This window comes from Panthera pardus, unplaced genomic scaffold, assembly GCF_024362965.1.
Source record: "Panthera pardus isolate Hobbes unplaced genomic scaffold, ASM2436296v1 HiC_scaffold_8, whole genome shotgun sequence".
NCBI classification, from domain to species: Eukaryota; Metazoa; Chordata; class Mammalia; order Carnivora; family Felidae; genus Panthera; species Panthera pardus.
In genome coordinates this window covers 452,519-474,245 of record NW_026527013.1, presented here as the reverse complement: position 1 = coordinate 474,245, position 21,727 = coordinate 452,519, and the positions used below count along the sequence as shown (strand labels likewise).

Below are 21,727 nucleotides of genomic sequence, written 5' to 3'. Positions count from 1 at the left end.
TGCAGACGGGTGCCAGAGTGTGAGGGGGCAGGCTTGATGCCCGGAGGGCGCTGGTTGCTGGCACTCAGGCAGGGGCAGGCCCAGGCGACAGCTGGATCGCAGTCCTGGCCCCTCACAGGCCTCCTTCCCCCTCCTCCCCTCCCAGGAGGTCAGAGGTCACCCCACCCCCAGCCCAGCCAGCGTGGAATGAGGACAGACCAGTTGTGTCAGAAGAGAAACGCTACAGCCACACTTTGGGGGGGGGGGGGGGCGTCCAGGGACCACCCCTGTCGCCAGACCTCCTTGGTGCCAGCTGGATGCCTGGTCCCAAATCCAAGTCTGTAGTGTGTGGCTAGAGGGGCAGAAGCAGGATGGGGGAAACCGAGGCACAGATACGGTTCCCCCACCGCCACCCCAGTAAGCCCTGAATTCTTTTTTGTTTTCGAGAGAAAGAGAGCGCAAGGGAGCGAGGGAGGGGCAGAGGGAGAGAGGGAGAGAATCCCAAGCAGGCTCCACCCTGTCAGCACAGAGCCGGACACGGGGCTCAGTCCCACGAACCGTGAGATCATAACCTGAGTGGAAATCAGGAGCCGGACGCTTAATCGACTGAGCCATGCAGGTGCCCCTAAGCCCCGAGTTCTCATTCGTTATTATTTTTTCATTATTGAGCACCTCCTGTTTGTAGGCAGTGGGTACACACTGAAGAAACAAACCGAACCCCCTTTCTGGCGTCCTGGCCCACAGGCCCCTTCCCAGGGCAGCCCCGTCAGGGCCACGCGTGGTGGGAAGGAAGGCAGAGGACTCGGTGAAAACCCTCTTGCTCAGGCATCCCTTCCGGCACCGGCTCCGAGCCCTGGTGCTTTGCAGGTTCCCTCAGCTCTGCTGGCTGGACGCGGGTCCCCACGTTACCTCCAGGAGCCTCCCCGGCCTCCTCACAGGCGCGGAGCGGGAGGCCAGGGGGACAGAGGCTGCCGGGTTCTGGGAGGCGGGGCGGGCAGTGACGGGGCCTGCCGCCTCCCTGGTCCCCCAGGGGCCGTGTGACCTCAGGGGCCCTTCAGCGGAGGAATGAAGGGGGGCACCGGCTGGGCCAGTTTGCAAGAAGCAGTGTTTTCCCTTTTTCAAGGATTTTTCTTTATCTCTGGTGTGTGAAGGGGAGGGGCCCTAGAGGAAGGTGGGTGACCTGTCCTCCGACCTCTCCTGGCCCCCCAGGTCCACGGAGGCTGGGCCCAGGACGTACAGCTGACTCACTTTCAGCAGGTGCGGAAAGCGCGTGGATAAACCGGGGCAACCGCCAGCTCGGACCGGAGGGGCGGCTGGCTGTCCCCCGTTCCTGGTGCGGCCTTGGGGGGCTGACCCGGGCGGGAGGGGCCGGCCAGGGGGAGGTGGGGCGTGCCCGCTGCGGGCCTCGCTGACCTTGAGCCCGGCACAGCCTGTGCGCGGGTGTCACGAGGGCGAATGGAGCGGACGTCCCAGAAAATCTCTCCCAGACACGAAGCTGCGGAGCCGGTGTGGTTTGGGTTCGGAGGCAGGGCGCCCAGGGGCCCCCTTCCGTCTGTGCGGAGGCCCGACCCCACCCCTGGGGTCTGGTTTCTCAGGCCGCACCCACGAATCCTACAACGTGAAACCTCGGGCCAAAGCACAGAGGGCGGGAAGGCGGGTGGGGGCAGGCTGGGCCCTGCTCCAGTGGGGGTGGGGGACTCCACGCGGGCACCCCACACGCGTCCGGCCAGTCGAGCTGAGGGGCGCCCCGGGTGGCCCAGAAGCAGAGGCAGCAGAAACACAAGGCAGAGTGCTGCGGAAGTTTCCAGACGGATGAGGGACTGGCAGAGAAGGCCGCACCCAGGGGGCCTAGGTCAGAAATCCCACAGTGACAGTGCCCGGGGGCCAAGGAACCCTGCAGGTGGGAGAGCTAGCCTGGGGGGGGGGGGGGGGACACAGGCTGGGAGGCCCGGCCCTGCCACCGAGGTCCCCCCCCCAAATCCCTAAAACAGCCTTTGTACCAGGTCCCCAGGGATGTGCAAATGGCCACACACTCACTCTTAGAAGGGGGATGCTGACGAATGGCTGAGCCGGGCCCGTCCCCTGGACACAGCTGACATTGGGGGGGGGGGGCTCCTGGGCCCCACCCCTTGGTGCCAGGAGCTCCCCAGTGTGACAACCTCTGATGTCCCCCCTCCCCCCCCCCCCCACGAAAAAAACCACCACGGGACACAGTTTCTGTTAAAAGTCAGAAGTGTTTTGTCTTGTTTTAATACCTCATCAGCTTTACAGGGTTACAATTGTCTTAAATATTTTTGAAGTTTAAATACAATCTGCATAATAATGTTATAAAATGTAAACTTTCAGTGTTTTTAAATTTCAAAATCACACACCTTTTTTTTCTTTCTTTCCTTTTTTTTTTTTTTTTTGGTCTTTTATCTTTTTTTTTTTTTTTTTTTTTTTTTTTTCCCTTTTAATACCTGAATGTTCTGCAAACACTGAAGTCTTACCAGGGCGCGACAGGCCGGGCCCGGCCAGAGGTAGAGTCGTTTTAAACCTTTTTTTTTTTTTTTTTTTTTTTTTGGAAGTTTTTTTCACTTTAACCTGAGTCCTGGCGCGGAACCCACGCCGTCTGACAAACCCCAGAGAAACTGAAATTTCTGTCAGGAATGAAAGGCTGAATTCATGTTTGCCAAGAAAAAATGCAGAAGCAAAGTTAAGGGGGAAAAAAGGAGACAGTGGGCAAAAGTGATACAATGAAAGTGGGTTTACAAATGCAGAGGAATGGAGACCACCGCGCCTGCCCGCCCCTGCCCGCCCCCAGACAGCCCAGCCCCCAGCTCGGGGGGTGGGCACACGGAAGATTCTAGAAGCAACACCTCCAGCAAGACAGCCCCAGGGAGCCCCTCTCCGCCCTGAGTCTGGGGTCCACCCGCTCTGGAACGAACAGTGCACCAGCCGGGACACAGCCGCCCCCATCCCCACCCGGGTTTGCGTAAGGGGGTGCCCATCCGCACCCCAGAAAGCCTCCCCTTCCCTAAGCCCAGAGACCGCAGTGGCAGGGGGCTGAACGCGGGCACCTAAGGCGGAGGCAGGGGAGGGCCCCACCGGCTCGCAGGCCCACAGCCGCCCGGCTGTGGCCTGGAGGGTGGGACCCGGCCCCGAGCCCCGCCCAAGCCCCGCCCCCACCTGTCCCTACAGTCACCACTGGAACAGCGGGCCACACCCTGCGTTACATCCGGGAGGCCACACCACCCACAAGACACACGTGGACGCACGGCACACGCACGAACAAAGCGGGCGCACAGGCTTTCCAGGGGGAGGGGCCCCACGGGCGGGGGGGGGGGGGGGGGAGTCGAGGGGACAGGTGCACGTCCCTGCGGAGACCCTGGGCCAGCCGCAGAGGGCCAGGCCCGGGCACGGGTTTTGGCATCAAGAGTCAGACCTGAGGTAGGAAGAAAGCGCTGCAGACACCCCCCCCCCCCCCACGTGGGCCCAGGGCGCCCACGGGGCAGTTCGGGCGGGAGGAGAGAAGGGGCAGGGGCTCCCAGGTTCTCGAGTGGAGCCCGACTGTGCCCGGGGACAAGGGATCCCCCTCCCACAATGATTGTGCTGCTGCAGTGACAGACGGGAAGGGCAGAACCTTCTAGAAGGAAAAGCAGAGAGGAAACCCCACTCCTGCCACCCACTCCTGAAAGGGTGGGGTGTGGGGGTGTCAACGACCCTGAGATATCCCAAAGAAAGGGGTTGCCTTCCAAACACACACCAAAGCCCCACATAACAGAAAACCCAGACCTGGGGGGCTCAGGACCTCCCCCTGCCCCCAGGTCTCCAAGGCTACAGGGTGATGCCTGGGTGGGGGAAGCTGGGAGGCCGCCAGGCTGGCACTGCCCTTCAGCCTCCTGAAGCTGGGCTCCTGAGCCCAAGTAGAGAGTACAGCCTCGCCCCGGGAACAGCCCAGCCACCCCCTCCCCAAACGAAAATCCCGCACCGTGTGAAAACACTAATCAACACCACCGGGTCCACGGGGACACGGGACGACAGGGCAGCCAAGAAAGTCCCCAGACCCGCCTGGGGCAGACACTGCCGCCTCCTGAGGCCCATCACCAGCCACTGCAATAGCCCCCTCCCTCCAGCGGTGCCCCCCTCCCCCCGACACCCACCTTCTAACCAGGAGGACGGGGCGTGTGGGGACCTGGTGTGGTCTCCATTCAGTTACTTTAGTTCCTGCAGGGAGGCGTGGCCCCAAGCAAAAGGGGCCAAGAGAGAAAAAGGCGACAGTTAAGGAGAAGAGAATTGGGGGGGGGGGGGTTCAGGATGCCGTGGCCCCAAAAACCTCGCCCTGAGCTAAGCCCGGCTCACCCCGTCCCCAGTATGGATAATCTCCCAGAGTAGCCCTTTCACACGGGAGCCCCCAGGCCACATTCATCCCTGAGACAGGAGCCGGGGGGCTGGACAGGTGGAGGGAGCCCCCTCCCACGCCGAGGTCCTTCACCCTGCGCTTTCTACTGGAGACTTCCAGCCTCTGCCTGCTGCAGCGCCAGCACGAAAAGCACAGCAAACAAACAGGACCACGGATGTCACGGTCGCCTCGCCGGTCACCGGTCTGAATTCACGCCCGCCCCCACCCCCCCACCCCCCCGTAGCACCTGAGTTCATCACCTCTCCTGGCTCTGGGCCTGCCAGCTGCCCACTGCGCTACAGGAAACGCACAAGGAACCCGAATCAGTTATGGGAAAATAAAAAGGGTATTACTTTTCTTTTCTTTTTTTTTTTTTTTTTGCATTTTCAAGTCCAGTTTCCCTGAATGAACACAAATATATAGATATATATATATATATCCTTTTCCTAAGGTTTGATTCCTCCCCCAAGAATAAAATAGATTATTTACAAAACAAAACCCCGAAACCTCTTAAAAACCCTATAGAGTTTGAGTATCACTGTTTCTTAAAAAAAAAAAAGTTCCCAAAAAGCAATGAGAAAAAAAACTCTACTGATCGTGGCTCAGGGGTTTCATTCAACACAAGGAGCTGGGTGTGGTGTGTGATGAATGGGAGAAAAAAAAAGGCAAAAAAAAAAAAAAAAAAAACCAGACAAAAATGAAAACACACAGTGCAGAGATGTATGAGGTAAACAGGATTGGCCTCCCATGGCAACTGGTCCAAACACACCCCAGACCCCAGACCCCAGTCGGTCGGTCGGTCCGGCAGGGCTGCAGGAAAGCCTAGGAGATATATGCCTCTCTTCCGATTTCCTTTGCTGTTCTCACAATTCGTGTCTCTGAATGTCCGAAACCTGAGTAATTCAAGTGTTCCTTGGTTTTCCCCTGTTTTATTAAATTTTCTTTATATATATATATGTATATATTTTTTTCTTTTCTTTTTGGCGTTAGCTGTGGCTCCTTTGTGGATACCTCCCCTCCCCACCCGTATCTTCCGCCGTCCCGGCCCCTGCGTGGCCCACCTCGACCCCCCACCCAGGCAGGGGCGGGGGGGTGGCAGGTGGGGAGTGGTGCGGTTAAGGCAATGAGTTATTTGAGGTAGAAGACGTGGCAGGTGTGGACAAGCCCGCCGGCCCGGCCTGGCTGCCCGTGCTGCTGCTGCTGCTGCTGCTGGTCCCGCTGGTCCCTCCCCGGCTGCCACCACCACCGCCTTTGCTGGGAGCGGACGGTGGCTGAGCGAACAGCACTCCTAACGCGAGGACAGGAGGAGAAACACGTCACCGAGTCGAAAGGTCCTGAGCACTGACACCCCACAAAGTCACCCACGGGGGCTGTGGGGACAGGGAGGCCACAGGTCCCCCCCTTCTCCGTCCCTGGGAGTCGCCCTCCCTTAGCAGCGGAGCCGCTCGGTGTCCACGGCACCTCCTGGTGGCCCGTGGGAGCTCCTGGCGGACTACTCGGGTTGTTTAGAAGGAACTCGTCAATACCACCTGCCACAGGAAGAGCGCGACAAGGGGTCTGCCTTCCGAGCAGCTGCCGTGTGCCCAACACCGGGCCACGGATGCCGTGCGGACTACCTCGCTGCGGTCTCATATGGGCTCCGGCCGGCCGGCCCGGGGGGTCGGGGCGACCCGGGGCTCCCGAGTTAACGGGGAGACGAGCGCCCAAGGACGGCGTGGGGCCCGGCTGGTCCTACCTGTGTACATGATCCCGTTAATCTCCACCGACATGCTGATGCTGTTGCTGCCGTTGGGGCTGGTCAAGTTCGCAGCCGAGTCCTGGCGGCTCTCGCAGGCTGCGGGAAGAAGAAACACGGCCATCTGTAGTCACACACACGTCTGTGCGAGGACCCGCTTCCGTCACCCCCGCTGGACCTCACGAGTCACCGAGCGCGGACCGGATCTGTCACCGGCACACACAGTAGGCAGTCAATAAATATTTACCGAGGAAGAACGTATCTGCCTAAAACTGGCTTTTCTCACGACGACGGGTCTTAACGGCCACAGAGCCGTCTAGACTTGACTCGTTCCGTCCCCTGCTGATGGACACACGAGTGGCTTCAAGGCTCCACTATCACAAGCAGCATCGCGCCAGTGACCGCAGGGAAGCGCCCTCGGCTACGTGTGCTTCCTGGAGCGTCTGCGGCAGATCCCAGGAGGACCACTGGGTCGCAGGGCAAGAATGTTTTCTATCTTGGAAAGAGGTTGCCCAACTGTCACCTCCTCAGACTCCCACCGGCGAGACCGGGTGGGCCCACGTTCCGGTATCCTGACCGGCATTCGATACCATCAAACTCCGACGGGCGTCTCCTCACTAACGCGCAGATCCCCGAGTCGGCTTTCCACATGAACTTACTACCCGTCACCGCTGCCTGGGTCTTTTATGGGGTTAGCTCTTTTTTCTTTTCCCTTATTGATTTGCAGGCACTCTTTACATATGTTGACTACGAGGCCCTTACTCTGTTACGGGCGCACGCGGCAGGGAGGGTTCGCGCGCCGGGTTGGTACCTTGGCTGTTGATGCGGATGCTCATGGGCAGCTGGGCCGTCATGGCCAAGAAGTTCTGCTGCAGGGCCCGCTGCACCAGCCGCTGCTGCTCCTCAGTCACGAGGGCCATCTTCTTCTCAGGCGGCTCCCCAGACTCCAGCTTCTCCCGAAGCTGCTCCAGGGCGGCCGCCTGGGCCGCCACGGCCGCCTGGGCCGCCGCGGCTTGCACCGCGGCCGCCTGGGCGGCCACCACAGGGTGACCCGCCAGGGAGACCGGCAGGCGGCCGGGCACCGTGATAGGGATGGCCGAGTCCTCCTCTAGACGGGAGAGAAGAAGAGTCGGTGGGCAGGAGGGACCCGCAGCGGCCCGGTGCGGCCCTCCGCCCGCGGCAGGACCGCGCATGCGCCTGGACACCTCCGCCGACGGGGTGCGCACGTCCTCTCCGCGGAAGCAGGCAAGCGCTGCCAGATCTAAGGTCAGCCTGACACCGGGTACCGCCGCGACGGGAACGACAGTGTCACAGTCGCATCCAGCACGGACGTCGCACAGAGACGCTGTCACAGCACTTGCTGCGGACAGCAGCTGGGAAGCGCCACGTGTCTCGTCTGACGCGCTCGGCTCCAACCGCCTCGAGAGGCTGTCTCGACACTCGCGCGCCTGCCTCCACCCTCTTACGGCCGCTTCACGGGGGAGGCAGCTCAGAGGATGTGGAAATGTTGCCAAAGCCACAGGCGGTGGGGTGGGGGGCGCGGAGCTGGGACTCGAACCCAGAACCAGCTGCCAACCATTCAGCTCCTCTGTGGTCGAAGCAAACGTCCCCATCGCGGTTTCTACCCGCTGGTCCCACCGTGACCTGCTGCCTCTTCTTTTCCCGACTCTTCTGCCCATGCCTGTCCCGGCGCTGCCTGCATGCTGGGCGCCCCCCCCCCCCCCCCCCACCTCTGCCAGGGTCTTTGGCACTCTCTCCTTTGTCCCCGTCTTCTGGGCTCACTCAAACACCACCTCAGCCATCAGAAAACCCTCCTCCCTGCCGGCCAGCACCTCCCCAGCTCCCGCATGAGGCCTCACGCCTGGCGGACGTTTATACTGACTCGTGGGCATCACCGGAGCTTCCCAGGGGTGGGGGTAGGTAAACTGAGGTCCACAGAGGGCTGAGTGACGCTAGTGGGACCCCATTCGCCTAGGATCTGACCAGGCCTAAGTCGTGGGGATCACGCTGGATCCCCCGGCCACCCCAGGAGGCAGGGAGTCCCAGCCCAGGTGGCAGGTGAGAGACACGCAGGGGGCTTCGCCTGCTTGAGGCCACACCGCCACGTGTGCCATTGGTGTTTCTGTGCTAGGAAGGATTCAGAGGCTCGCTGGGTGAGAAGGCTGTGATCGGCTGGTGGTGCCTGCCACGAATGGGGGGCTCCCTACCAGGCATTCGAAAACTGGGCCCGCTGCCTGCTGGGGGCCGGACACACCAAAGGCTCTCCTTCCACAAACCCACAAAGAAGGGGTCGCTTTCCCGTTTCCCCAGCAGGAAAGCCGGGCCCAGGAGGGGCCAGTGAGCTGCCCAGACACACCCAGCACTAGATTCGGGGAAGGTTGAAGGGCCAGTGGGATGGGCCCACACCACACCCGTGACGGTCCCTGCTGGACAGTGTTGAGAAGGTCCTGAAGCTCAAAGGGAAAAGAATTCAGCAATCAGCTAGTAAGGTCTGCCGTGGGCAAGGGACCGGAAAAACTCCGGCTGTCAATACTGCCGCCCACAGGCAGAACTCGGGCGAGGCTACAGTAATTTGCTAGTAACACCGGCCAAGGGATTGGGAAGGAACCGGGCGCCCAGTCAGAAACGGGTGCAGCAGCTTGGACTGGGGAAGCGGTGCTCGATTAGTAATGTCTGCCACGGGCACGGGCTGGGAAACTGTTCAAGATCCTGAACGATTAGTGATGTCTGCTTGCCCTGGGGTTGGGAGAAGGGCCCTGCTTAGTCACGCCCACTGGGGGGCGCAGTACCCAGAGGGGGTCAGAAAGCCCCGGCCGGAGCAGAATGGGGTCTGGGCCTCAGGGACGCGCGGCCCTTACCTTTCTTGATCTTGGGGGCCGGGGTGATGGAGCTGCCGTTGGTGCTGGCGGCCAGGCCCAGGGAGGGCACGGGCAGCTTGGGCGAGGACAGCATGCCGTGGGCCCCGCCCGGCGAGTAGGCGAACAGGGAGCCCCCGAAACTCTGGCGCCGGCCCTCCCGCCGGTTGCTGTCGATGGCCGCCTGCAGCTCGTTGGGGTTGCTGAGGCCGCGCTTCTCACACTCGTAGGGATACAAGTACTTCATGTACCTGCGCCAGGGGCAGGGACAGGATGGCGCCGGGGCCCCCCAGGACCGCCCTCGCCAATCCCGCCACCCAGCCGAGTGAGCTCGGGGCGGACCGTCCTCAACCCGCACCCTGACGTCAGGACCGGCTCTCCGCGGCCGCCCCGGCCCCTCCCGCCCCGAGCGCCTCCCCTATGCGGGGCGCCGGCGGGCACTCACTGGGTCCGCAGGGTGAAGGCAGCGCTGGTGATGGACGTGGGCAGGTTGAGGCCTTTGGTGATCTCCCTCCACAGCTTCTTGTTGATGACCTCCACCAGGCCGCCCTTCTCCGTCACCAGCACGTACAGCATGAACAGGTCAAGCACCTGCTTGGCCATGATGGGGATGCGGTTCACGGGCGTCCCTGCAGGGGCGGGGCAGGGAGTGCAGGTTAGCGGAGGGGGGGGGGGGGTGGCAGAGCCACAGGCGCAGCAGACAGCACGTGTACAGCCAACGCGCCTGTCCAGAGAGGTCTCTCCTGTCGCGGGCACACGGGGGCAGGATATCCTCTGCGGGGCCTCAGCAGCTCCCCGGCCCCGCCCCCTCGAGGCCAGGAGCTCTCCAGTCATGACAACCACAGACATCCATGTGTCTCCTGGGGGTAGAATCGCCGGGGGAACCCCCCCTTGAGAGAGCACCAGGAGGCCCGTGTCTCCAGCAGAGGCTCGCCCGGGGGTACAGAGACCCGGGACAGGCTGCGGGGCCAACCCGGAGACGTGTGTGAGAAACATGGCCCTCGTGAGTGTGGCTGCATCAACAGGCACAGTGGCCATAACAACCCGCCTGCGTCCCCGAGGCAGGTGCCCTCCGGGTCCCGGGGTTCCCGGGGGTTTGCAGCCGTGAGGAGGCAGAACTTGGGCTAGTCTACCCTGCAGCTGAGAGAGCGGGGTGGCGGGCTGGTCCCCTTTTCCACCCACACTGACCCTCATAACTGCTGCCGTCCCTGTCCTCCTCACGTGCCCCTGATGCAGAAGCCCGTGGCCCGGCCTGTCTGGCACCTTCTCGGCCGAGGGTGAGAAGCCCCCCGTTTCGACTCTCCCTGCCGCTGAAACTCCTGTACCATCTGGCCCCTGGCTGCTGTCCTGGTCAGCTGGGGTCGCCCGGCTCAGATCCCCTGGAGCCAGTCTGGCACAGGGCGTGGGCTCAGGAAACAACAGTGAGATGTGACCGGCCCGCGTCACAGCCTACAGGGCACGTCGCCGCACCCCAGAGATGGGCCAACGGAGGCCCCGGGCTGTGGCTCCTGGAGAAGGGCCAGCCCAGCTTCACGTGAGGGGCCGGCCGGTCCACACTCCTGGGACCCTGGTTCCTGGGCCCCAGAGCCAGATGCTCTGGGGTCACCTCCTGCCACTTCTGTCCTTTCCAGGTTTCAAAACCCCCACTAACTGAGGACAACCCAGAGAGGGTGGAGAAAGCTGGATCTCAGACTACCCCCCCTCACCCCCCCCCGACCGACCCTACCCAATTCCATTTTTCAGCCCGAGCGGGAGAGAGGAAAAAGCAACAAGTGTCAGGGGCTCACCCAGCCCCGGCCCACCTGGGACATTGGTTCAGGTTCTGCACTGAGAAAGAACAGAAAGAATCACACAAAAGATCCTCTGGGGACCCCGCGCCCTGGCTCTGCACGGGGCCTGGACGGATGTTTACAGAAGGAGCAGGGTGGAGAGCAGAGAGGCACCGGTGGAGGACAGGGGCAGTGGGGGCAGCAGGGAGATAAGGAGGGTGGGGAGGTCTTCAAGGAAACAGCAGGAGGGTGGGGCGCAGCCAGGACCCCTCCCGCATTCCCAGCCCCCAGAGACTTCTCAGAGCCTTCTCCTTTGTGACGTGAAAAAAAATTACTTTCTCTGTGTCTGGAGTGAAGGAGGGCTTGTGGGACGCAGGGCATGGTGTCCGGGGCCCGGGGGGAGGGATTTAACGCACTCTCAGCCCCAAAGCCTGCCAGTTACAGAAGGGGAGGGTCCAAGAAGATGGCAAGGGAAAGGGGCACTTGGGGCTGGGTTCTGAGGGTTGCAGAGGAGTTTGTCGCTCCCTGCCCTCCAGGGGAGCCCGGCTTGGCGGGGATGGCTGAGCTGGACGCCGACCCTCACGGTCCCGTGTAGCCCCCGCCTCACCCATACCCAAGGGCGGCTCACGGTACTTCCCGACCTCCAGGACACCAAGCCCAGTCTCGGGCGGGATGAGTGGGCTCTGGGCCGGGGAGCTCGGGGCCCCACGGCAGGGTGGTGGGGGCAGGGGGGGGGGGGCTCCGGCAGGTGTGGACGGGTCGATAAAGCGAGTGGGGGAGGATCTCTCTGACCACACGGTGGGCAGTGGGCCCTGGATGTGACTGGTCCCAGTGATAACAAGGAGGGGGCCCCCACCCCAGGACCGGGTCTGGATTCCCCCAGCCCCGGCACGGGAGGGGTTAATGCGAAGGCCGCAGCCCCCTGCCCTTCCCTTCCGCTGGGCGGCTGGGCCTGTGTTTACAGAGGCCGTTCGAGAGGGAGGGGCGCAAAGAGGCCCTGGACAAAGCCAGCGGCGGCCAGCCCCTGCGGCGGCCCCAGGTAGACCCTGCAGCACCCCAGCTGGGCCCGCCCCTTCCTGCCTCAGGGCTCGGAGGATGCATCCCCTCCCCGGCCTCAGTTTCCTTCCCTGAACGGCCCACGAGGCGGGCTGTCTTAGCAGGCAGAGGAATGAGCTCCACTGTGCAGTGGGTGCCCTCGGGGCCCCCGGCCGGCCAGGCCTCTCGCCCCGTGGCAGCTCAGAGCCGAGGCCACGGCCATGCGTGGGGGTGCGGGGGACCCCCTGGGGTCTGGGTCTCAGCTTCCCCACCGGGACGTCCACCCAGACCGGTCCCTGCTCCTTGGGCCTTTGCTCCCGGTCATCTTCCTGTTCTCCAGGCCTCGGTCACCAGGCATTTCCCGGCCGGGCCGTGTTCGGCATCCACTGCACCCCAGACCCAGGGGGTGGGACGGGCTGCAGAGGCGGGGGCTCGGCCTGGTACGCTGTTGGCACTTCATAAACGCAGCCCTGTGCTCAGCATGTGTGGGGTGCCGCCACACAGTGGCAACTGTTCCTGGCCCGTCTTACACACGGGGGAACTGAGCCCCCCCCCCCCCGCCCCGCCCCCATAGGCACAGGGGAGGGGCCGGGACTGGCCTTGCACCAGCAGCCATGGAACACCAGTGTCAAGACCACGAAGGCCGGGAAGCCAACCCCAGGAACTTCTATCCTATTGTCCCGGGCCCCAGCTGCCCTCCTGGCCGTCCACCTCTGCTCCCTGGAGGCCGGCTCTGCTGCAGGGGACCCTGGGGGCGGTGGGTGGGGGTCCCTGGGAGCCAGGACTCCATCGCACCACGGGTCTCGGCAGCAAAAAAGGCCTGACCTGATGGTTCTGGGTTGGGGACCAGACACCTCCTACCCAAGGACCTACCCCTTAGACGCTCCCACCTGTGCCTCCCCCATCAGACCCGACTGCCAAGCAGGCGCCAGTCCCCAGGACCCCCGTGGGCGAGCCTCACCTCGCTTCTGCATGAAGCTGAACAAGTCATCCAGGAACTCCTTCCTCTTGGGGTCCCCGTCCAGTTCGTAGAGCTGTGGGGTCAGGGAGGGGAAGGGTCAGCCGGTGTCAGCGCTTGGGCACGGGTGCCACATCCCCACTGAGGGGCGGCCGGCAGAGGCAGGTCCAAGGTCCTGAGGCCCCATGGAGCTTAAAGAGCCCGGCCCCAGTTTCAGATGAAGACACAGGAACCTGCGTGTGTCTCCCACGGCGGTTGGCCCTGCATGCCAAGCCACATGCTGGGCCCAAGCCAGCCACATGCTGGGCCCCTTAGAACAAAGGTTGAGTCTCCTGCAGCCCTGAAGGGCAGCACCCAGACCCAGGGGTCTCCTGAGGCGGGTCCCTCCTGCTGGCCCGCTCCTGGAGCCCCAGGTGTCCCTCCAGCACCTCCACGGGCTCCTCCGTGCACGTGTCGGAACCCTGTTTTGAGGACACCCCCCACTGGATTGGGCCCCCTCGTCTCCCCCTTAACTAACGACACCTGCAAAGACCCTCCTCCCCACAGGAGCTCGTTCTCGGGCCGGGAGCTGGGTCTTGACATGTCATTTGGGAGACACCATTCATCCCAGACAGATAACGCCGGTGCAGACAGCCAGCACGCAGAGGCCACATCCTGGTGCTGCCCCCCGAGAGGCGGCTCTGTTTTGTAGATGAGGAAATTGAGGCCCAGAGGCAGGCGAGAACCCAGGGCCCGGGAACGTCAGGGCCCTTCGGCCCAGACTCTGCCCTGGGTTCTCCAGTCATTGGGTGAGGGGCTCGGGGGTCCCCGGCTGCATTGACCACCTGCTCCCAGCGGCCGGCAGCAGAGGTGACTGGAGAGTGGAGTTGGAAGGGGGCGGCGGCAAAGAGCAACCTTCACGTTAAGCCCTGGGGAATGGACCCAGAGGGATCAGGCCTGTGGGGGGCCTTGAAACCACCAATCAGCCCCGGCTGGGACAGTCCATCATTAGGGCCCAAGAACACGCCAACGCCCAGCGCCTGCCGCCTGCCACGTCCCCGGGGGCTTCGGAGGCAGAGTCCCTGGGGCTGGCCGCCCCTCAGCCTCCCTCCCCTCTCTGGGGTTTGGTTCCCCCATCGGTGGAACAGAGACAACAACGCGGGGCCTCCGGGCACAGGCCAGGGTGGTCCGGGCTGAGTCTTTGTCTCTGCCCTGCCCCAGCCAGGCTGGCCAGCTACATTCCTGTGCTGATTTATGGTGGTCAGGGAGGCCCCACGCCTCCCCCTGCCTGAGGGTGTGTGGCCTGCAGGTGGCCATCGTCCCCTGCCCCGTCCCCGCCTCTCCCGCCCACACACCCTGCCACGCACACCCCCCTCCCGGGACCTCACACCCACTCTCCTCCCTGACCCTTCCTGCACCACGCCCCGTGGGACTACACGCTGGTCGGGTCTCCTGTCGGCCCGCTCGTGTGGGATGTGGGGGCTTCGTGTGGTTTGTCACTAGTGTCTAGGTGGGGTCAAGCACACAGCAGTCGGTGAATAAATGGTCGTTCGGTGATCCCTGACTTGCCTCAGTGTGGGCCAGCCTGGGCAGAGGGGCATCACCACGTTTTGGAGTCTCGCTGGAGACAGCAGGTGTCCCCAGGTTCACCTCCACCCGAACCCCCACCTGTGCGATCTTATCTGGAAACGGGGTCGCGGAGGATGTGGTCAGTTAAGCTGAGGTCGTACTCGGGATAGGGTGGCCCTAATCCCACAACACGTGTCCTTCTAGGAGAAGAGACACAGCCACAGACAAGGCCGTGTGAGGACGAGGCCACAACTGAGGGACGCCAGGGGCCGCCGGCCACACCAGAGGCGGCAAGAGGCAGGAAAGACCCTGCTTGGAGCCGCGGGGGCGCATGGCCCTGCCCCACCTGGATCTCGCACATCTGGCTCCAGAATTCGGGAAAACAAATTCTCGCTGTTTTCAGTCGCGCAGTCTGTGGTCATTGCTACGGCCGCGCACACAGGCCCCTCCTGATAGGCGGCAACATCTGTGAGATCCTGACCTGGGGCGGGGGGAGGGGGGGCGTCCACCCTGCCTGAACCTCCCTGGACCCGGTCCCGAGAGACCTCAGTGCCCCTCCTGCCTCAGTCCTCCCATTCGCGAGGACAGCTCACCGTAAACACGACAGCTTCACCCGGAGCTCCAGGAACCGTCGTGACCCCTGTATCCCAGGCGGGGAAACTGAGGCTCAGGATGGAGACCAGCTACCCCGAGACCTGGCAGCTGGCTAGGTGGGGGAGCTGTTAGCCCCCAGGCCAAATGGCGGGTGGACAGGCCTGTGGCAGGGCCCAGTCAGACCCCCGTGGGGCCAGGGTATTGTTCGAGGCCGTAAAGGGGGATGTGCAGGGCCCCCGGCTGCCGGGGGGAGGCCGCTTTAACGGCTGGTGCTGTGGGCAGCCGACAACAAAGGCAGGCAGTAAAGGCCACCCCAGCTTTATGGGGCTCAGGCCCCAAGTTCCGCTCCCCTGCTGCCCCGGCCGGGCCGGAGGGACGGGGGCATGGGGGGCGGTGTCCGGGCCCCACTGCAGGCCGGCACGCCCACCGCCTGTCCTCACGAGGCTCCAACTCATACCGCGGGGACACAACACATCCCGCGCTCGGCCCAGGCCTCTGCCCCGCTTGAGGTGGGCCAGGCGGCACTGAAACCAGTCGCCTGCCACGGCCGCAAACCCAGGCTGGACACCCGCGAAGCCGCGGGAGCCCCTCCCTCGGGCCGAGGGCTGAGACAGACGACCCACGCCGGTCTCGGGCTCTCGCCCTGGCCCCGCCTGACCTAGTGGCACCAGCCACCCCCCAACGGCCCTGCAGCCCACGAGGGCCCCGGGGACCCCCCCGCCCCCCCCCCCCCCACTTCCTCCAGCTTCCAAACCAGTCCCACGTCTGCGCCTTTGCCCCAGCAGCGCCTCCCGCCTGGACCGCCCCCGCTGGCTTCTCGAGTCCCGCTCTCTCCTCAAACCCGCCCCCCCCCCCATGGGGCCCCCGCCCCCCGGGGTCACGGCTGCTGCCCCGTCTCCGTGGCACATGCTCTGCTCCCACTGGAACATGTTTACTGACCGTGGGCGACTTTCTCGTTTACTGACGCTCTTCCCCTGCCCTCCCACTGCCCGAGCCACGTGGATTTACACGCGGGGCTGGCCACAGGCCCGTGTGCCCCAGCAGAAGGTCACATAGACCCTGTCTGCTTCGTCCCCAATGTCTACAACCGGGTACCAGGCGGCTGCCTAACACTCGGGCCTTGATTTCTCAGTGTGCCACGGGATGGGGCCGCTAACCCTTTTCCAGATCTGTTATGTGCCCCACAAGGCTCATGCTGTGGGCGAGTGACATCCTACGCTGGGCAGACGGGCAGCTGGGGACCCCAGCTTTCCGCCAGGGAAAGGGGCAGCCATGCCCCTCCCTGGGCCCCAGCCGGCCGCGTCAGGGGGGTACACCCAGCCCCCCACGGGCCCCCTGCCTGTCTCTCGGCTGTGGCGGAGGGTGATGGAGGCCGGGGGACCCCTTGTTGCCAAGTGGTCTTCCCCACCCCAGCCCCACCCACTTCACAGAAAAGGAAACTGAGGCACAGAGCGGGTAGGGCCAAGCCTCCCTGGTCACCCCACGCAGCAGCCAGAGGGCTTTCTCCCGGCAGTCTGAGCATGAGCTCCCGTCCCATCCCGTGTCCCCCACCCGAGACCTGGCTTCGCACCCTGGCCGCCCCTCCTGCCCTCACCCCTTCCCGAGTGCTCTCACTGAGGGGCAGCCGTGTGGGAGGCCCAGGTAGTGGCAAAAACAAGGTAAGCGCTCCCCACCCCCAAGCGTAGGATGGGCAAACAGGAAATTCTTGTTTGTGGTTAAGGAGCATTGTCTGTGCGAGGAGACTCCTTGTTGGTCAGCGGGTCATACCGCTGACCAGGTCAAGTTGTGTATCTGGGAGCTGGGGGGGGGCCTTCAGCTGCCCTGCAGAGGCCAGGGAGCTCACCCTCGGCGGGGGACCCCTCCCCAGCCTGTCAGCATTGAAGGAGTGAGGAGGAGCCCCCCCCCCCCCCGCCCTTGGCCACCAAGCCCGTAAAGCGAGGGGCCTGGCCTGGGGACGTGCTTGTGCGGGGAGGGCACCACCAGGACCCAGCACACAAGTGGCCCCCTCCCCAGGCATGACGCTCTGACAAGATCACATCCCCAGGAGGCCCCACCTGGGCAACCCCGAGCCAGTTCCCAGCCCACCACGGGGACCCGGGGGGCGGCGTCCAGCCCAAGGCCGAGGGGCCCAGGCTGTAAAGCAACGGCCGCCTGCAGGGCCCCTGGGAGGACCTTTGCCCCTTTAACGGTGTCTGCTCAGGCCCCCTCCTGCCACCCAGGCGGCTCCAAAGTCCGCAGGGCTCCACCTGAGGAGGAGGCTGCTGGGCCCGCAGGGAGACCCGGCGGGGGGGGGGGGGGGGGGGGTGTGTGTGGAGGCCGCCGCTGTCCTTACAAGGCAGAGAGAGGAACCAAAATTAGGAAACATCAAGAAAGCCCAGTGCCTGCCGTTCCGGGGCCCGTGAGCCCCAAGCCGCCAAGGAAGGGAAGGCAGAGCAATGCCAAGGACAGGAAGCCTGTTAGAAAGGCTTGCTGTTGCAGCGCCCAACACGGCTTACAGGACACCAGGAGTGTGTCCTCCTCCACGGCCCGGAACCAGGGTCGGTGGGTGGCAGCGTCACAGGCAGGGCCGGGGGGCCCGGGACGCTAAGTGTGTAACCTCACCTACTTGTCTCTAAACCTGGAGAAAAAGGGTCCACGGGAGTGAGTTCCACATCACACAGAATTCACCATCTCGAAATTTCGGCCGCACCGAGCGTGTTCACGGAGTTACGCAACCACCATCTCTATGTAATTCCAGAACGTTCCATCTTCCCAAACCCAACCCGGTCAGCCAGGCCCCGCCCCCACGAGCCCCCTTCCCGCCTGCGGACGCGCCTGCTGGAGGCGAGTGGCATTCCCGCGCATGTGGGTGGACGGGCTGATCGTCCGTCACCCGCCGGTGGGCACAGGGCTGTCCTTACGGGCCTGCTGCTAACGCACATCGGTATACCCTCGCCTGTCTTTACATCCTCAGGGTTTGGGAGAAGGATTTATTCACCGTAACTCCCGAGGCAAAGTGAAACAGCAGAGAAGGTGGCAACACTGTTTTTTATCCCCCGCACCCCCCCACCCCGGAGACTGACCAGGACAGTAAACCAGATGCAGGCTCCCAGGGGCAGAGGGTCCAAGGACCTTTCATCTCTACAGACAGATGCCATCGGGTCTCCTCTGCTCCAAAGCCGACCATGGCTCCCTATCGCTGTCAGGATAAAGCCCAGGCTTCCTGCTTTCCAGGCCCAGCAGCTGCTCCCCGAGGCACCTCTGCCCCACCACACCGGCCCCTCTGCAGTATAACGCCAGGTCCAGCTGGAGCCCTCCTCCCACCGAAGCCTCTGCTCCCGCGGCCGGGTCTGATCCCCAGGCCGGGGCAGCACGGCCAGTGAGGCTCCGCACCCCCACCGCCCCCAGCGTCTGTCACCAGGCATATGACTGTGCTCGTTCGGCGAAGGGCTCCCCCACACCCAGACGAGAGCCCCCAAGGGCAGGTCTGGGGGCTGCGGGTGCTGGGCTCGGCGCCCGCTAATGAAGGAAGGAAGGAGGCTCACTGAGGCTCTCGGCCCTGGGCCCCCTCCCATCCCCCGCACAAAGCCTCTCCCCACCGACCGAGATGACTCAGCACGTCCAGCCTTGTTGCCGGGGCCCCAGGTGGGCCGGGAACAGAGTCCCTGGGGGCCGCCCCAGCCTCCCCCATTCACAGACAGAGCCGCAGGTGCTGGGGCCGGGCAGGCAGGGCGGCAACCACTGGGCCTCCCCACCACTCCCCCGGGCCACTGTGCACCTGGGGAAACTGAGGTGGGCAGAGGGCAGGTCTCCTGGCAGCACCTGTGGACCGCCAACAGCTCGCCTCGTCCAAGGTGGCACGGCCCCAACGTGGCAAAGCTCGGGCCCCACCCCTCGCGACAGGGACCCCGGAGCAACGTGGCGAACGAAGACAGGATGGAGCTCAGCGGGCACCTGGCGGGGAGGTGGGTCGGGGTGCAAGAACCCAGAGTGGGGGACCCTCCCTGTCTGTGCTCCGAGCCCCAGTCCACCCATCGCAGGGGGCAGGGATGACGTGACCAGGAAGCCGGTGCCCCGTCCCCTGCGCTGCAAGCTCGCAGGCCAGCGGACGGCCCGGCCGGGCTCCCGGGGAGTTTTGCACCTGAGGGAAAATTCTGCCGTGGAAACTCCCACGACACCTCTCAGAAGAGGTGGACGCCGAGCGGGAGCTGTGTCAGCCCACAGGCGTCGGCCGAGACGACCGTTTTGCAGCCACGCTGAGCACCTTCTGTACGTCAAGGCTGCTGCCGGACGCTGCCCAAGAGAACCGCAGGCCAGTGGGGGACACGGCAGGATCCGAGGGAGGCGCAGTGGCCCCGGGGACGGGGGTCACCGGCTGCCGCACGCAGCAGGGCCTTAGGCGACGTCCGGGCGGCCTCGCGCCCTTCCCGTGAGCCGCCCTCCTGGTGCACCTGACCCCTGGGGCACCCGCCTGGGCGACCAGGCCGCCTTTCGTTTCCCGTCAGCGCCGGCTCAGCCTCCTCCACACAGATGTGGTGAGCCCACGGGGCTCGCAGGAGATTGAGGAAGTGATTCTGGGCAGGGCACAAACATCTGTCCGCTCGGCCTCGCACCCCCAGCCGGCCATGTGCCCCTCTCTGAAAAGACGGCACCCCACCCATGACAGATATTAATAAAAAGCTCCAGAAACGAGTCATAAGGCTTAACGCGGAGCTGAAGCTTAGGGGCACTTCTTTCTGGATTTCCAGATTGTGCGGGCCGGGCATGCGCCCCGACGCCAAACTGCCGTCCTCTCCCGGTCGGCCTTGTGCACGGCCGGGGCCACCCCGGGGCCTCAGTGAAGTGGGCAGAGGCACCTGCGGCATCGAGGTGGGGACCAGGGGGACCAGGACGTAGCTGGGGGTGGGGGATGGGGGAGGAACCACCTTGACGGCCAGACAAGCTGATCGCCCGCCAGCACCATGCCAAAGCTGGGGAAACTGAGGCCCATGGGGGCACACCCACAGGTCCAGCCCTGAGAACGCACCCTCGATGGAGGACGGCTGAGGAACGATTCTAGGAAGAGGTGGGGAAGCGGCAATTCCTTGCCCCACGCAGCATGCAAATGACAGGCAAATCCCGCCGGCCTCCAGTCCCTGTGGGGGCCCCTCACCCACTGGCCGAGGGGAGCCCACCTGGGACCAGGAAGCAGGGGGGCTGAGAGAAACCTGCAGGGCAGCACGGAACCCAGGGCCTGGCCCTCGGGTGCCCCGGGCCGTGTGGAGCCTCGCAGGGCTGGGGAGAGACCCTGCCCTAAAGCACCTGGCACTCTGGGCAAACGCTTCAGGTCAGAAAGCCAAGAATCCTGAATCTTCTCCCCTCAACCCCAAGCAGTTAGATATCCAATGTCGCACTCGGCCTTGGGGCATTTCGTACAAGGGTCACCAAACAGCCTCGCTGCTCCCGCCTGGCTCCCGGCTCCGAGCGGCCAGGGGTCCAGTGCTGTGGCCAGGGCCCGGCACCCAGGAACTAAAAGTCCCATCGTGGGGTTTTCTCTGAAAGGGAATTTCCTGGTGGCTGGGAAGGCTCAGAAAGATGTCCCTGCCCTGGCTGTGCTGTCCCCGTCCTGCCATCGCCGGCCAGCCTGCGCCCAGTGCAGAGAGCCAGGGGGCTGCCCCCCCGCCTCCCTCCCTCTGCCCAGGAGTCGAGAGGAAGGGGCCCCGGGGTCCCCGCTGGGCACACCCACAGGAGCCTCTGCCAGAACCCGAATGGAGGACACAAGGAAGGATTGGGTCTGCCCCGGGGAGGCCAGCGGCTGAGCGGGACCACCAGAGCTTACCTCCTGGGCATCCCACCTCCGCGTGGGCCACCGTCCTAGGGACAAGAGGAGCCGGACACGGAGGGGCAGCCCCAGGCAGCACGCGGCTGGCGCCCGCCCCGCCCCACCCCTCCTCTGCCAGGACACCCGAGTGCTAATTAACTACAGCAACAGCCAGCACTCACTCTAACGCTGCCCGGTTCACAGACAGGGAAACTGAGGCTCACAGGGGGGGCACAGACAGCAATGGGCCGGTGGCTGGGCCCTCTGGCCCCTTGCGGGGGCCAGAGAGAGATGAGAGGCCTCAAGCCCCACTGTCCTTCCCAGAATCCCGCACCCAGTCAGCGAGTGCGTGGACTGTCCCCAGGCCACCATGGGCAGGGGCCACCTGGGAAAGTGGCAGCTGAGGAGAAAGCATGGGGGGGGGGGAGGGGAGTCTGGGCCGGGGGAGGCAGAGCAACCAGGGACCCGGCTCCAGGCCCAGCTCCCCCAGCAAGAAGCCAGGTGACCCTGGCAGGCCACACTGGTTCCAGCCAGCCCGAATCCTGGGGAAACATCTGTGCATCTGGTCACAAAGTGGGGGGCGATGAAAAACACTAGGAAAGTTAGCAGCCCCCACCTGGCCTGCCACGGGGAGCCCCTGGGGCCGGGGGGCTGGGCAGGTGCCACCGGTGGGGGGGGGGGGGACCCTCAGAGACCCCTCACGAAGCAGACAGGGACACAGCTGGACCAGGAACTAGGGCCCAAGGCCACCCCCCACCACGCCAGCCTGGGCAGATGTGAGACCCACCCCCAGGGGCCACCGCACCTGGACAGGAACCCCGAGACCCACCACCCTGCCCAGACACACCCACAGCCCCCGTACACGGCCCAGGGCGCACACAGACCCACGGCCCTCCCCACGGATCGGCAGGCCACGCCACCCCAACGTGGTCCCTGGCACAGGCACAGACACTCCCTTCCAGCCAGACACACAAACAAGACACGCCCTCACCCTCTCGAAGATAATGGCCCCAGACAGCCCGCCCTTGCCACGGTGCCAGCCCAGCCCGCTGGGCCCCACACCCCCACGCCGCGGGACGGCCTCCTCTGCCTGC

At 64.3% G+C, this 21,727-nt stretch overlaps 1 protein-coding gene across 8 annotated transcripts in view; it reads right to left on the bottom strand.

Moving 5' to 3' along the window:
* Positions 1-2,193: 2,193 nt before the first annotated feature.
* Positions 2,194-21,727, bottom strand: part of ARID3A (AT-rich interaction domain 3A) — a 32,585-nt gene continuing 13,051 nt past the window's right edge. For all 8 annotated transcript variants that reach the window (XM_053897032.1, XM_053897031.1, XM_053897035.1 and 5 more), the window contains 6 exons: positions 12,716-12,788; positions 9,396-9,579; positions 8,954-9,201; positions 6,907-7,203; positions 6,096-6,194; positions 2,194-5,648 (listed from right to left, as the gene is read on the bottom strand). In XM_053897032.1, coding sequence (XP_053753007.1) covers positions 5,476-5,648; positions 6,096-6,194; positions 6,907-7,203; positions 8,954-9,201; positions 9,396-9,579; positions 12,716-12,788 — 1,074 coding nt within the window. In that variant the 3' untranslated portion in view covers positions 2,194-5,475. The remainder of the gene's footprint in view (positions 5,649-6,095; positions 6,195-6,906; positions 7,204-8,953; positions 9,202-9,395; positions 9,580-12,715; positions 12,789-21,727) is intronic.